The sequence below is a fragment of the Oryx dammah genome, unplaced genomic scaffold (assembly GCF_014754425.2).
Source record: "Oryx dammah isolate SB20612 unplaced genomic scaffold, SCBI_Odam_1.1 HiC_scaffold_5, whole genome shotgun sequence".
Classification (NCBI taxonomy): domain Eukaryota; kingdom Metazoa; phylum Chordata; class Mammalia; order Artiodactyla; family Bovidae; genus Oryx; species Oryx dammah.
Genome location: NW_024070189.1, coordinates 71,058,175 through 71,074,778, shown reverse-complemented (window position 1 = coordinate 71,074,778; position 16,604 = coordinate 71,058,175). Strand labels below are relative to the sequence as shown.

At 37.4% G+C, this 16,604-nt stretch overlaps 1 protein-coding gene across 5 annotated transcripts in view; it reads left to right on the top strand.

The window, feature by feature from the left end:
- NSD1 (nuclear receptor binding SET domain protein 1) overlaps positions 1–16,604 on the top strand; it is a 147,822-nt gene that overhangs the window by 104,787 nt on the left and 26,431 nt on the right. For all 5 annotated transcript variants that reach the window (XM_040240475.1, XM_040240477.1, XM_040240474.1 and 2 more), the window contains 3 exons: positions 5,112–5,312; positions 7,054–7,233; positions 14,385–14,541. In XM_040240475.1, coding sequence (XP_040096409.1) covers positions 5,112–5,312; positions 7,054–7,233; positions 14,385–14,541 — 538 coding nt within the window. The remainder of the gene's footprint in view (positions 1–5,111; positions 5,313–7,053; positions 7,234–14,384; positions 14,542–16,604) is intronic.

The window sequence follows — 16,604 nt, the reverse complement described above, 5'->3', positions numbered from 1 at the left end:
GGGCTAATAATAGTGCCTGGGGATACCCACTTAAATGTAGCTACTGAGGAACTAGTCAAAAAAGAATAGCCGTAGAGAGGCAGACGTGTCAGATAGACCAGGGAGATTCTGGAGTGAAAAGGAGATCTGTTTTTGGAAGCAGGAGAGAGTGCCTTACTGAACCAGACTGAAAGATGAATGAATGGGTAGCAGTGTACACTATGTATTACAGAAACTTAACTTCACTGGAAAAAAGAGCTGAAGGTAGGATGTTTTAGGGTCAGGAGGAAGAACATCTTAGAATGAAGGTTGAGAATTGTGTAGGGAAATAAATTTCCATACTAAGAGGGGAAATTATTAATGAAGTACAGTCAAAGAGACAGGAGAGGATAGTCTTGAAGAGATAAAAAGATTAAAGAGGAATGTACCATGTAATTATGAGGAAGACAGACATTTTCCTTGACATGGTGAGAGTGGTGGGGAAGGTTTTGTAACTTTGTAACTTGAAGGAAAGAGTGTAGGCTTAGACTAGCCCTTGTGGAAAATAAGAGACAGAATTAACTGGTATCTGTAAGTAGATGGCTATGTCAAATTGAGTTGTTTCATCTTTCTGCTACCACTTTCAGCAGTATAGGAACAAAAATTGGAAGACAAGATAGTTGTGGGGTAATTTTGCCTAAAATTTTGTTTTAACTTTACATTTTATATTGGAGTATAGTTGACTAAGAATGTTGTGTTGTACAACCCAGTGATTCACTTGTATCTATTTTTTAAAAATTCTTTTCCCATTTAGGTTGTTACATAATGTTGAGCAGGGCTCCCTATACTATACAGTAGGTCCTTGTTGGTTATGTATTTCAGATATTGCACTCTATACATGTCTATCTCAAACTCTGTAATTATCCCTACCCTGCTGGTAACCATAAGTTTTTTTCTCTTAAGTCTGTGAGTCTGTTTTGTAAATAAATTCACTTGTATTTTTTTTTTGAAGATTCTGTGTATAAACACTATCATACTGTATTTGTTTGTCTCTGTCTTCCTTAGTTTACTCAGTATGACAATCTCTAGGTCCATCCATGTTGCTGCAAATGGCATTGTTTCATTCTTTTTAACAGTTGAGTAATATTCCATTTTTTATAGGTACTGGATCTTCTTTATCCGTTTGTCTACAGATATTTAGGTTGATTCCATATCTTGACTTGTAACAGTGCTGCAGTGAACACTGGGGTTCCTGTATCCTTTTGAACCTTGTTTTTCTCTGGATAATGCCCAGGAATGGGATTGCAGATCATATGCTAGCTAAAAATCATCTTTATTGAAGTTCAATTTGCCTACTATAAAATGTGCTTCTTTTAAATACATGTTTTGATAGGTTTAATAAAATGTATACACCCATGCAACCATGACGACAGTGAAGATTTAGAACATTACCATGATGCCAGAAAGTTTCCTTGTGATCAGATCTAGTCAGTCTTTTTGCACCTCACTCCTTCACCCCCATCATCAATTTCAGGTTAAACAGTGATCTGCTTTCTGTTCATAAAACATTAGATTTACCTTTGTTTAGAGTTTGTGTCCAGCTCACCATAATAAGACTCATCTGTGTTGATGTATGTATCAGTAATTCATTCTTCCTTAAAATAGTGTTATTGAGGTTTAATTGGTATATAGTAAACTACACAGAGTATACATTTTGATAAGTTTTTTTTTTTGTGTGTGTGTGTGTACACACCTTTGAAACCATCCCTCTGTATAGTTATCTTGAGAGTCAACAACATTGTTGTAAGTATTGAGAATTCATTCCTTTTTATTGCCACTGGTATTCCATTGTTTGGATATAGCAGTTTGTTTATCCACTCATCTATTGATGTACCTTTTGTTAGTTCTCAGGTCGGGCTATTTTAAAAAAAGCACTGTGTATCCTTTGAATGGATGCATTTTGTTGTATATTTATCTAAGAGCAGAATGGTGGTTTATACGGTCAGCTTTACTTTTTAAGAAACATTCAGTCCTTGTACCATTTTGCTTCACATCAGCAATGTGTGAGGGTTTTAATTCTGCCATATCTTCATCAACACTTGGTAGTGTCAGTCTTTTTAATTTAGCGATTTGACGATGAGTAGTGGTATTTCATTGTGGTTTTAATGTGCATTTCATGATGGATGATATTGCACATCTTTTATGTGCTTAGTTTTCTGTCTTGAGGAAGAAAGAGTACTCAAAGCTTTTTAAAAATTGGGGTTGGTTTTTTCTTTAATGTTGAGGTTAGTTTATCAAATTTTTGTTTTAACTGACTGATTAAATCTTTTTTCTTTTTTTGGTTAAGAAATCTTGCTAAACACAGTGTTGAAAAGATTTTATTCTGAAAAGTTTTACAATTTTAGGTTTCACATTTAGGTCTATAGTCTATGTTGAATTAAGTTTTTTATGTATTATGTGATGTAAGAGAGATGTTTTATTTATTTATTTATCTATTATTGGCTGCGCTGGATCTTCGTTGCTGCGTGTAGGCTTTGGTTGGTGCGAGTGGGTGTCTGGGTGTGGTGCATGGGCTTCTCCTTGCCATGATTCCTCTTATTGTAGAGCTCAGACTCCAGGACTTGTGGGCTTCAGCAGTTGTAGCTCTCTGGCTCTAGAGCACGGGCTTAGTTGGCCTGCATTATGTAGAATCTTATGGACCAGGGATCAAATCCATGTCTCTTGCATTGGCAGGCAGATTCTTAACCACTGGACCATAGGGAAATCCAAGGTTATTATTTTTGAATGCAGAAAATTTTACCCTAGTTTTAGTAAAGGTGAATAGAGTAAGCATAAAGGAGTCATTTCTTATTTGGCTCACTCTGTTTTCCTGTAGTAGGATGAACACACCATAACTTAGGTTACTCCACTTCAATATTGGCTGCCAGTTATTCAACATCAGGCAAGTAGAAAGCTTCTTTTCAAATACTTATTTAGATTTTTTCATAAAATCATTATTAGTTGGGTGATATCACTATAAAGATCTTAAGTACGTAATTTTAATATGCTTCTATTTCCAGCAAGTGCCAAAAGCAGGCTTCATGTTCAAGTCTGTCTTGCCTCTCAAACCTGGGCTGTTTCCCTTATATCATACTGCTTCTCAGAGAGAGGTAGATTTTTTTTTTTTTTTCTGTCTAAATTTTTCATTACAGAATTCCTCACACATAAACAGAAGTAGAGAGAAAACTATAAAAGATAAAAGTATAAAAGATTGAATGTACTCATCACTTAGCTTCAGTAATTACAACTTTTGGCCTCATTTTACTCAAAATATATTATACTAGCATATTTTTTTAAAACTTAAATAATATCCAGTATAAACAGTAACTCCTGTGTGTCTTCAGCTACTCAGTCCTACTTTCAGATTTTCCCACTTTGTCTTTGAATATATTGTTCTGTAGTGTTTTGAATCAAGATCCAAATAAAGTCCCTGTATTTTATTTTTTAATAAAAAAAAATTCATCTCTTGAATTTCTCTTAGTCTACAACAGTACCATTCCCCTCACCCGATTTTTTTTTTTCTTTCACAAGAGAAGTATATGTTTTATTTAGTCCAGTATATTAAAAATGTATCTGCATATAATTAGTTCTCAGGTTGGGGGATTTTTGCAGAAGGTAATGCCCATGGTGTTACGTTGTCTCCAGTCAATAATGTGTTAGTATGAAAATGACTGAAATTTTTTCCATTCTTTTTTACTTGCCAGGTCTTCAAGCTCCAGTGTGTATTGACACTGACTACACATCTCAGTTTGGGCTAGTCCCATTTTCAGTGCTTAGCATGCACCTGTGCTAAACCATAGCTTATCTGTCAACACTACATGACGAACCTTATAGCTGGATCCAAATAACTGCACATATTTGAGGGGCCCCTCACCCACTATTTTAGTATTCTTTATTTCTTGGAACAGTGATCATTTGTCTGTTAAGTTTTCCATATTCTAAATTTGGTTGATATATCCTTAATGTTTCCTTTTAATTTGTTCATCTATCCTCCATATTTCCCAGAAACTTGTAGTTAGATCTGGAGGCTGGGTTAGGTCAGGTCAGCTTTCTTTTGGCAAGAGTACTTTGTGGGGGATGTATACTTCGTCGTATTACATCACATCAGCAAGCATTTATTAAAATTTCTACTTAATAATAACACTAAGATTGTTCAGTGGGTTCATATTGTCATCCTGACCAGTCTTATAACGTTCTTTACAGTGATATTATGATTTTAAATAAATACATATGTGGTCTTTGTCCAGTTCTGGTGCAGAGGTCCTGAAACACTTGAAATTTCCTAAGTGATGAGAGCTATAAAGATGTTTTCCTTTTTTTTTTTTTTATGTTAATGAGATGACTTTTAGATCTCCCTAAAGGATGGGAGCTGATTGCCAGGAGAACCAATCATATGATTAAAGGGATTCATCTCCCCCTGACCTTTTTGGAGGGGAGAGTGCTAGAGGTTGGATTAGTCCTCAGTTGCCTGTGATCTAATCAATCATGCCTAAGTAATGTGGCCTCCATTGAACCTCAAAAGCATGGGGTTTGGAAAGCTTCTGGGTTGGTGAACACATAGAGATTAGGGGAATGTGACATGCTTAGAGAGAGCCTGGAAGCTCTGAGCCCTTTCCCCATACTTTATTCTGTGTATTTCTTTTATCTAGCTGTTCCTGAATTATATCCTTTTTTAGAAAACTGATGATCTAGGAAGTAAAATGATTCTCTGAGTTCTATGAGCCACTAGAGCAAGGTAGTCGAACCCAGCATTTGATTTATAGCCAATGGGTCAGAAGTACAGATGACAACCTTGTCTTAAAACTGGTATCTGAAAGAGTGGATGTGGAGGACAGTCTTACAGGACTGAACCCTTGCTTAACCTGTGGAATCTGATATTACCTCCAAGTTGATAGTGTCAAAATTGAGTTGAACTGTAGGATACCAGCTGGTGTCCGAGTTGCTTTGTGGTGTGGGCAACCTCCCACCCCCACCCCATGCTGGAATTTATGGTGTGGCAACTTTCCATCCCCACCCCATGCTGGAATTTCATGCTCACTAACTCTCTACCTAATGGGTTAGCACTGAGTGAATGCTCGTGTTTTATATTAATTTGTTTTTTTTCTGTTTCCCAGGAATACATACCTGTTTTGTATGCAAGCAGAGTGGGGAAGATGTGAAAAGGTGCCTTCTGCCCTTATGTGGAAAGTTTTACCATGAAGAGTGCGTCCAGAAGTATCCACCCACCGTGATGCAGAACAAGGGCTTCCGGTGTTCCCTCCACATATGTACTACCTGTCACGCTGCCAATCCAGCCAGTGTTTCTGCGTCTAAAGGTATGTATTTCTTGTGTGGGCCAGTCTTATTACAGAACCTCAGCTTCACTGGCAGTGGATGTTTCCAGATGGAATCTATTATCTATCTTCATGGTGTCTAGCTTTTGTTAGCGTACCAGCATTTACCGTGAGAGGTCAGCGAGTAATAGACAAGTCTAGCAGCCACCACATTTTTACATGTGCTTTATGGAGCCCTGGCATTATGTAGTAGCTTTAAAATATTTATATATTTATGGCTGTGCTGGGTCTTCGTTGGCTTTGCACAGATACCTCTAGTTGTGGCAAGCAGGGTCTGCTCTTCATTTCAGTGCACAGGCTTTTCATTGCAGTGGCTTCTCTTGTTGCAGAGCCCAGGCTCTAGGTGCATGGATGTCAGCAATTGTGGCACATAGGCTCAGCGGTTGCAGCTCATAGCCGCCAGAGTGCGGCCTCAGTAGTTGTGGAACGTGGGCTTAGCTGTTCCCTGGCATTTAGAATCTTCCCAGAACTAGGGATCAAATCTTACCCTTGCATTGGCAGGTGAATTTTTATCCACTCCGCCACCAGGGAAGCCCAGTAAATATTTGGAACTCAAGCGACATTTAGTTTGCAAAGGTGTTCTGCTGGACATCTTACATTTTTTGACTGCACCATGCAGCTTGTAGGATCTTAGTTTCCCAACCAGGGATTGAACGTGTGCCCTGGGGAGTGAACCTGCAGTGTCCTAACCACTGGACTGGTAGGGAATTCCCTCTGGTGGGTATCCTCCATCAGAACAAAATGTATTCTTCTCCTGTGGGCCCTGTATCTTTGGCTACCAGATGTGATATCATTCGGACGTGATATAGGGAAAAATTTGTTTTGTGCTGATTGGTTTTATTTTTGAAAATGGAAATTCCTATCCTGAAAATTTTTTCATCTGTCATAGTTAGGCTGAGAGCTGAGCTTTCCAAACTGTATGTGGGCACAGGTAAACTCAAGTTTCTAGATTCTTTCTGCTTAGTAATAGTGGGTCTCTTACTGATTTCACTGAAAGTCAAATACAGTGTCTCTACCATTAAATCCTTATTTGCCCAAAGAGCCTCCCTTCTCCCTATGGGGACTGAGCAGGAAGCATGCAGCAGTGTTGGCTTCTCTTTTGAGCAGAGTGGCAGTACCTTCTGTAAGATGATTAACATGATTTCCTGGCCCTGGAGATACGGTAATGTTCTTGACCAAAATTGCAATTTAACCATCAGCTACTTTCCCCTTTTCAGTTGCTATTGCAGATTGCATTCAGGTGGCCGGATAATGGTTTTTAGTTGGGTAAAGTATGTTAGAAGATACATCTCAAGTGGGTTTGAGGTAGAGAGGTTCATTCATCTAAAATAATCACAGAGTAAAAGTCAACGAAAGCAGCCATTAATGTTTCTACCATCTGGTCTTTTAGTCTGATCATATACAAACGTACCACCACCGTTTAGTCTGCAGCTGATTCCAGTTTCCAAAGAGTCAGGACAGTGGTTTGAGTAGGACTTATCCTTGCTGAGGCAGGCTTGCTTACTGTTGTGGTGTCTTTGACTCCTCAAGGCTGTTTATTGTATGGTTTCCTCTCAGCTTTTTCATAGAGAATTGGGTATTTAAGATCTCTTGACCTAGTAGTGCTTCCATTTATTTATGTCATTTTCCCAGTGCTAGCAAATAGACTTGAATAACATTGCTTTTATACTTAGTCTCTTTTTCGTTTGTCTCTCCCTGGTTTTTCGGCTTCTTGTATTTTTAGGTCGACTGATGCGCTGTGTCCGCTGCCCAGTGGCATACCATGCCAATGACTTTTGCCTGGCTGCTGGGTCAAAGATCCTTGCATCCAATAGCATCATCTGCCCTAATCACTTTACCCCGAGGCGTGGCTGCCGAAATCACGAGCATGTTAATGTTAGCTGGTGTTTTGTGTGCTCTGAAGGTAAGACTTAACTTGTTGATGTATGGATAGTGTAAAGAGAGATTAATTTAGCAGTGTTAAATAGCAACAAATACATAGTTTTCTTCACATTGCCACTAGAAACTATATTGAGAAGTGATGTCCTGAATTACTGATAACAGTACCATGGTTTTGTTCCCTAATAGGGAGAGGTTTTATTTTTGTTATTTTGAATAATGATTTAATTTTAACAAAATGATAAACAGTTGAAACAATTAAAAAGATTAAGAGAAAAGGAACAAAGTCATTCTTGGAAAATTTGAGAATGTGGTCAAATGAATAAATTTAGGGGATATAACGTACAATATGGTGACTGTAGTTGATGATACTATATTTTTGAAAGTTGCTGGGAAATCAGATCTTAAATTCACACACACTGCTTAAAGTTGTAACTGTTGGAAGTGCTTTTAATTTTTGGCTGTGCTGGGTCTTTGTTGCTACATGCTGCGCTCTCCTGTGGTGCATGGGCCTCTCATTGCAGTGGCTTCTCTTGTTGTGGAGCACAGGTTCAGTAGTTGCAGCGTGCAGACTCTAGAGCACACAGGTTTCTTTAGTGGCGGCACATGGGGCTTAGTTGGCCCGCAACATGTGGAATCTTCCTGAACCAGGGATCAAACCTGTGTCCCTGATGCTGGCAAGTGGATTCTTAAAACCACACCACCAAGGAAGTCCCTGAGGTATTGAATGTGTTACCTAGTATTATTGTGGTAATCTTTTCACAGTATATATACATATCAAGTACATATATGTTGTTCACTTTAAATGTACACAATATTATATGTTAATTGTATCTCAGTAAAGGTGGAAGCAAGTAAAAAATAAATTGGAAGTAAAAAAATAAAATAAGAAATTTAAAAAACCCTAAATAGCCCCAAGCCCTATATCAGAAAAAACACATTGCTTAATATTAAGTCATAATACTCCAGACAGAGGTGCATATAAGTAGGTAGAAAGGGCAGGTGTTTGTATAGAAATAGCTCTAGAAGATGGTGTTACGTAATTGTGTGTGGTATTTTTAAAAATCAATTTTATATTTAAAAGGGAATAAATAAGGGATTGCACAGAGTCGGACACGACTGAAGCAACTTAGCAGCAGCAAATAAGGGGAAAGTAAAAGAATTTATGAACTTCTGTTAAGTATTTCTTCACTATAACATGTATTGCTACTGCTAACTGCTAAGTCACTTCAGTCATGTCCGACTCTGTGCAACCCCATAGATGGCAGCCCACCAGGCTCCCCCGTCCCTGGGATTCTCCAGGCAAGAACACTGGAGTGGGTTGCCATTTCCTTCTCCAGTGCATGAAAGTGAAAAGTGAAAGTGAAGTCGCTCAGTCATGCCTGACCCTCAGCGACCCCATGGACTGCAGCCTACCAGGCTCCTCCGTCCATGGGATTTTCCAGGCAAGAGTACTGGAGTGGGGAGCCATTGCCTTCTCCGATAACATATATTAGTTTCTATAAAGTTTTCTGTGAAGGAAAAATAAGTTTTCTGTCTTTATCTGTATCTCCCCCATATCCTCTACTTAAAACATACTTCCCCTAATTTAGAGCAGAATCAATATTATCCTCCTTAAACACAGCCTGATTTTTGCTAGTTATGTTAAGTGGAATATTTAATACTCCACCAGTCTGTTTACTGTGGTGCTTACAGTTCTGAATTTCTTATTTCAATTTTTCTCTTAGTTGGCCAGACTTCTGAGAAACACCCAGGAGGCCTGCATTTCTCTGCTTGAGACTGTTCAACTTTTATCTCTGTTCTAGAAGCACACATTGGGTTACTATAAGATTGTTGGCTGCTTGTTCTCTAAAACTGTTATGGATATTACTCTACTGTCTTTTAGTGTTGAGGGTGGTACCAACATCCTTTTATCTAGTTTTTTTTATTTCCTTCTCAAATTGAGTAAAATTTGTTGGTTAGTAATTTGAGGGAAACAATTTTCTTGACTTTTGTATTTTTTAAGATCTACTTTCTGGTGATACAGTTGCATGAAAATTTGATTGGTTGCAAACATTCTGAGGGACTAATTTTTAAGAGTCAGCATTTGTATTTGAATTAGCATCCCTTTTGAAAAGTTTGGGTATACTAAAGAGTGCTAAAGCCAAAAAAAGTTTTATGACTGCTTTATGTGATTGAAAATGGTCAATCAGGACTTTGTTGTTGTTGCTCTTAAGATTTATGTAACATGACTAGGGTTTGCATCAGAACATCCTTAAACTATGGTGCTAATATAGAATAAGTAAAACAATATTAAATGCCATCATTTGGGTAGAAAAGGAATTTTTATGTAGTTATGGATATTTTACTGCACAAAGGCTTGTGCTGGATTTGGTTTTAGACATGTTAGCTTTGTGATTGTCTTATATAAAATTTTATGGTATCATACTTTATTTTTGGCTTTTTAATATCTGTTCCTTATAAACTGGTGAACACTGCTACCTGTTTATCATTATACCACTTATCTTTTTGATTAGAAGAAAATTAAAGATAATTTTGGTATGTAATAGCATTTAAATACAACACTGTATAATCCTGCTCTTGAATGAAAATAGACATCTGTCTGAGAGGCTGAAATGCAGGTGCCGAAACTTTTCCATGTTTCATGAAAATGGGGAGATAAAACAGCTTTAGCACTAGACTGTTTTTAATTACATAAGTAGTATGAGATGGTTTCAAAAGTAATGTGGTTTCTGTGTGATGGCAGTCTTAAGTTGTGGCATAGTAATGAGTACCCAAGAAAACTTAGTAGCTGTAGCGGTGGCTCTGAAAATGTGATCCATGAATCCTTGGGAAGTGGAGAGGACCCAGAGACACGTTCAGAAGCCTTCATAACATCATAGCTCTTTTCATAATAATGCCTAGATGTTACTTGCCTTTTTTACTTTGTTGACATTTGCACTGGTGGTATATAGTAGTGAGTAAAACTACCAGCATCTTAGCACAAATCAAGGTGGTGGTTCTAAACTATACAAATAAAAGCAGTAACTGTTCTGTCATTTACCCACTTGCAGTAAAAACATGGAAATTTCATGTAACACTATCCTTGATTTTATTTATTTAGTTTTTTAAAATATTTATTTATTTGGCTGTGCTGGGTCTTAGTTGCAGCATGCGGGCTCTTTAGTTGCTGCATGCAGGATCTAGTTCGCTGAAAAGGGATCGAACCCAGGCCCCTTGCATTGGGACACAGGTTTAACCATTGGACCACCAGGGAAGTCCCACAATATCTTTGATTTTTAAAAGTAAGTAAAAATTATTAAGGCTCAACTCAAACGTAGATGTGGTTTTAGGTATACGTAAAGCAGTTCTGTTGCATACTGATCATGATCTAAAGTTAAGCATTCATGTAATAAGTTGCAATCTGAACTAGCTGCCTTGTTTGTGGAACACCATTTTTAGTCTTAAAAATTACCGAAAAACTATGGCTCTTCATTCTTGGATATTTGTCAGATATTTTCTTGGAATGGATAAAAATGAGCATGTCAGTTCAAGGGAAAACAACTGACAAAGTGTTGCTAATGATAAAATTTGAGTTCTTTAGTGGAAATTAGAATTTTGGAAAACCTATACCTACTGACTCTGAGCTTAATGACTTGTTAGTATTTACTGATGAGATCATGGTGGCACTAATAGATGTGACACTTTAGTAGTATGTAATGAAACAGGTCAGTATATGGAAGGTCTGGGACTTCCCTGGTGGTCTGTTGGCCCCATGCTCTCAGTGCAGGGGCCCCAAATTCAATCCCTGCTAAGAGAAGTAGGTCCCACATGTGCCATAACTGAGAGTTTACATTGCCACAGTGAAGATTGACGATCCAGTGTGCCACAACTAAGACCGTGTGCAGCCAGTAAATAGAAATAAGTATTAAAAATATTTGGAAGATCTACCAGACTCAACAAACTAATATTTTCCATAGGACCAATGCATGATGTTAAAAACTAGGCATATGTAAAGGATCCATTCAAAGTGCAAGACAGATCAATGAATTTTAATGTAATAGTACTGAAAGTTTATTAATATAGTTTCACAGTTGACACCGACTGAGGTTTACCCTGTGAGGTTTTAGTGTATAGTATCAAATAAGGAGAATTACAGTACTCCTTTTTCCAACTGTTCATCTGTGAAAGACCAGATTTTCTTCACCAGACCACATTTTGCAACAAATTCAAGTAAAAATATATTTGCAAAAGTATGATGGCCATTGATCAAAATCATCAAAAGGTCTGCAAATAATAAATGCTGAACAGAATGTGGAGAAAAGGGAACTCTTCTACACTATTGGTGGAAATGTAAATTGGTGTATGGAGAACAGTATAGAATGTTTACTCAGTTGTGTCTGACTCTTTGTTACCCCATGGACTGTAACCCACCAGGCTCCTCTGTCCATGGACTTTCGCAGGCAAGAATACTGGAATGGGTTGCCATTTCTTTTTCCAGGGGATATTCCTGACCCAGTGATCAAACCTGGGTCTCCTAGCATTGCAGGCAGAGTCTTTACCTTCTGAGGCACGTTCCTTACGAAACGAAAAATAGAGTTAATCATATGATCCAGCAGTCCCACTCCTGGGCATATGTCCAAAAAAAGATGAAAACTCTAATTTGAAAAGATACATGCACCCCAATATTCATAGCAGCACTATTCACAATCACCAAGTTATCCATAAAAGTGTTACTTAACGTTAACATAATAGGTTCATTGTTTCTTTTTAATGAATTAATACTATTTTTAGCCCATATCAACAAAAGTTCACTGGGAATCTCCTTATTTTTCAAGATTGCAACATGTTCCTGGAAGATTTTTCTACCAAGGCCATGTAATTGGCAAACTGTTTTATTAAAAGGCCTGAGAACTTTTGATCCCAGTATCTAAGATTATCCTGCTGTTAGGAGACAAGGAAAGAGTAGTCTTAAGTCATTTTTTTTGTCCACGTATAGGAGAAAACTGAAGGTGGTTATCAGTGTTAGGGAAATAATATGGTAAATCATAAATTAGAAAGTAATCTGTTACTAGAATTCAAGAAGTTATTTACACTTTATTTTATTTTACCTTCATCCACCAAATATCACCTTTTCATCTTTTGGTTTCTTAAGATGGTTCATGTGATTTTCTTTCTTTTCTTCCTCTCTTTCTCCTATGTGTTTCCTTTACTCCCACCTGACAGACCCTCCTGCTTGTCTCCCATTCATCACCCAGAGTAATCCTGTCAGTCGCTTTCCATATCCTCCCTTAGCTCATCCCATTATGTCCTTCCCAGCAAAACTGTTGTGCTTGCCACCCTTGGCCTTTCTTCACTGGTTATTCTTCAATCCAGATTTTTTCCCAGTGCCTTCTTTGAAGCCCTAATTCAAATGCCTTATTGTATATATTTTCTAGTTGTCATGAATGTCAGGTGAATAAAAGGAGGATTTTTTTTTTTTGCTGTCTTTTTTACAAAGGCCATTAATTGGCACGTTGTTATTAAATTTTGACTAAGCAGATAAATAAGCATAGAGAGGAATGTTACAGAGGGTATTCCATTATTGGGGTGGTTAAACTCATGTGACTCTGTGTCCTGTGCTGACTGTTCTCAGATAGGTATGATTAATAGGTATGTACAAAATGTACAAGGATAGCCAAAGATGACTTTTGAGAGCATAGAGTACAGGCTTTATGTGTTAAACAAGTTCTGGAAACTTGGTTTGTAGCAACAGAACCTCTTACGAAATGAAGCCTTATTCTGAATCTGAACTCCAGTGTACGAAACAGATTTTCTCTAGTTGAAGCCAGAGTTGGGTCTTAAGAGCACATTTCTGGCCACAACAAAACAAATGCCCCAAAACTTGTTTTATTGAGAAAAGGAAAGGCACAGTAGAAATCATTTGAGGATGGTGTCACAAAATTAAGTTTTTCATAGATTTTTATGTGGGAAAAGAAGCACAGTTAAACCAGGAAGATGCACATATATACCTTGCTTATGGCTTTGTCCTTCGTTATCTCTTCAGGATAAAACTTGGAATTACATGCTTGAGTCTAGCGTGTTGGAACATGCTAGTTTCTGGCATGAGATAAATAAGGCATTTATTGTATTACTTATACGTGAAACCTCTTTACCTGAAATTCTTTATTATCTGTAACCATGATGTTTCAGATTCAGATATGTAAACTGAGTCACTTTGAGTAAAAATCTTTTAAGAAGTGAAAATTCATTCTTGTTGCAATGTATATAATTAATCTGGTATCTGAAAACTTAGCAGGAAAGGGGAGATCTTATGTCTAACTGAAGTTCAGACAAAAAATCACAGTAGTACCTATGATTTCTGTCACCAGTAAAAATCAGATATTATTATAGATATCTTCAAACCTTGTGTCCAGTCATTACTACTGCTAGATTTTATTTGTGTGTTACAGAGGACTGTATATAATTCTGATGTCTTGTTCTAACGTTCTGATCATTTTATTCTATGCTCTTTTATTAATTTTTTGCATTTATAAAGTTTATTCTGCAAAGGGCCCTTAAGTTGTGAGAGAACTCAACAAAAAATGATTAAAAAGTAATTTAAAAAAAGAGAAAGAACTGACCTTATAGAGACTACTAATGTGCCAGACACTGTGAGGCAATTTATTTTCTTATTTAGTTCTCAGATAGGTATGATTATTTAGTGTTCATTGCAGAAAATACCTTACCATTGAAGAAGTTAAAGTTCACCAAGGAAAGTGAATTCCCCAGACTGATATATCTTAGAGTTCAAATCTGACATCACTTAAAAGCTTGTGCTCTTTATACTGTGGTCATTGTGTATCATTGATATTTATTTATAATGTTATTGTCTTTTAATGAAGAGGAAGAAGTTGGGGAGGGGGGAGGTTGTGTACATACCTGACTTTTAGGGATTTACTTCTGCCCTCATTGCCCTAACCTAATTTTGCCAGTAAGATCTCATGATTTGCTGTGACTCTTAACAGATCTCCAGGGGTATGGTTCAAGTACATTGGAGAGGGAATACTCTTATATAAAAGTCTTTGTAAATAACTAATTAAATTACTAAGCCCTTGGCTGCAAGATAATTGGTTAGGCACTGAGCAAAACCTATTTCAGCTGGGCCCTGGTATGCAGCCTTGTGATTCTGAGTGCCAGATTTTTTGATTCCCGCAGGAGGCAGCCTTCTGTGTTGTGATTCTTGCCCTGCTGCTTTTCATCGTGAATGCCTGAACATTGATATCCCTGAAGGAAACTGGTATTGCAATGACTGTAAGGCAGGCAAAAAGCCACATTACAGAGAAATTGTCTGGGTAAAAGTTGGAAGATACAGGTGAGTAAGCATGAAGCTGACAGTTCTTTCACCAGCCTGTGTTTCTTGTGTTTAACTTTTTAAATAAATGGCCTAATTAAAGACGGTTTACCCACTCCCCCATTAACTTTCCATCATAAAAGAAAAAACTATATACTAAACTATATATCATCTGTAGAAGCTTTATTAATGAAAACAAACCCATAATATCACAAACAAGGAAGATGCATCACTAACATTTTGGCATATTTACTTTCAGACACACCAATACATGCACCTTCAAAATAACTGACCTATTGTTATTTGTACCCAGTTGTGTGTGTTGCTTTTTCTTTTTAAAAGTACTTATATTGCATATTGTTGATGTTTGGTCACTAAGTCATGTCCAGCTCTTTGTGACCCCATGAACTGCAGTACGCCTGGCTTCCCTGTCCTTCCCTGTTTCCTAGAGTTTGCTCAGACTCATGTCCATTGAGTTGGTGATGCCATCCAACCAACTCATCCTCTGTCATCCCCTTCTCCTCCTACCTTCAGTCTTTCCCAGCATCATTGTCTTTTCAAGTGAATTGGCTCTTTGCATCAAGTGGCCAAAGTTTTGAAGCTTCAGTATCAGTCCTTCCAGTGAATATTCAGAGTTGATTTCCTTTAGGGTTGACTGGTTTGATCTCCTTGCAGTCCACAGGACTCTCCAGAGTCTTCTCCAGCACTACGTTTGAAAGCATCAATTCTTCAGTGCTCAGCCTTCTAATGGTTCAACTCTCATATCTGTACATGACTAGTGAAAAAAGCATAGCTTTGACTATATGGACTTTTGCTGGCAAAGTGATGTCTCTGCTTTTTAATAGCTGTCTAGATTTGTCATAGCTTTTCTTCCAAGGAACAAGTGATTCTTAATTTTGTGGCTGCAGTATTTTGGAGCCCAAGAAAAGAAAATTTGTCACTGTTTCCACTTTTTCCCCCATCTATTTGCCATGAAGTGATGGGACTGCATGCTATGATCTTCTTTTTTGAATGTTGAGTTTTAAGCCAGCTTTTTCAGTCTCCTCTTTCACCCGCATTAAAAGGCTCTTTAGTTCCTCTTCGTTTTCTGCCATTAAGGTGCTATCATTTGCATATCTGAGGTTGTTGATTTTTCTCCCAGCTATCTTGATTCCAGCTTGTGAGTCATCCAGCCCGGAATTTCACATGATGTTGAGTGCACAAAAAATATTATAACATGCATGATTTTAAAGAAATACTTGTGTGTGTACCTCCCATTTTAAAAAAATAGCACCTTTGAGGTTCCTTCTCTGCCCCTTTCTGAATCTTTTCTCCCCATCCCTAGAAGTAACTGCAGTACTGCATTTTGTGTTTTTTCTTTGCCTGACTATATACATTTACCCTATGTGTGTTTAATTCTATATGCTTTAGTCCTTTATACAAAGGAGTTGTTGCTATATTTTCTTGCAGTATGTTTTTTTATTTGTTCTTTTGCTCTTTAGATATTATGGTTAGTACAGTGCTCCAGTTCATTCATATTTCACTATTCCAGAGTGTTCCTTTATGTTTACATGCAGTGTGGTATATTTATTTATTTATTTATTCTCATGTTTGAACTATGAACATTTTGTCAATGTTTCTTGGTATATATACACGGGAGTTTATTTACCACATTCTCACAGTAGAATAGCATTGTCTTCCTAAAGGTTGTTGTTGTAATTATATGCTTGCTTTGCCAAGCTGATGGGGGTGGGGTATTATTTTCGGTGTTCCATTTTTGTATATTTCTAGTAATTTTTCAAAGTTGCCCTCTTTAAAGGCCAATTTATATTTTGTTGTATAGTGTCCCACAGCTACTTCCATCATTCCCTTAATGTTGAATATTTAAATTGTTTACAGATTTTCATTCTTTGAGATTCTTTAGTGAACACTATAGTCGTAAAATTTTGTCCTGTCTCTAATTACTTCCTTTTATACATTCCTTGACGTAGAACAGCAGTCTGAGGACGTATGTTTGGGTCTGTGAGCGTGTGCGTGAGGGTAGCCTCTCCAGGCTTTTGGAACATACTGCTTGTTTCTTCTCTAGTTATATTGTAAGGATGCCC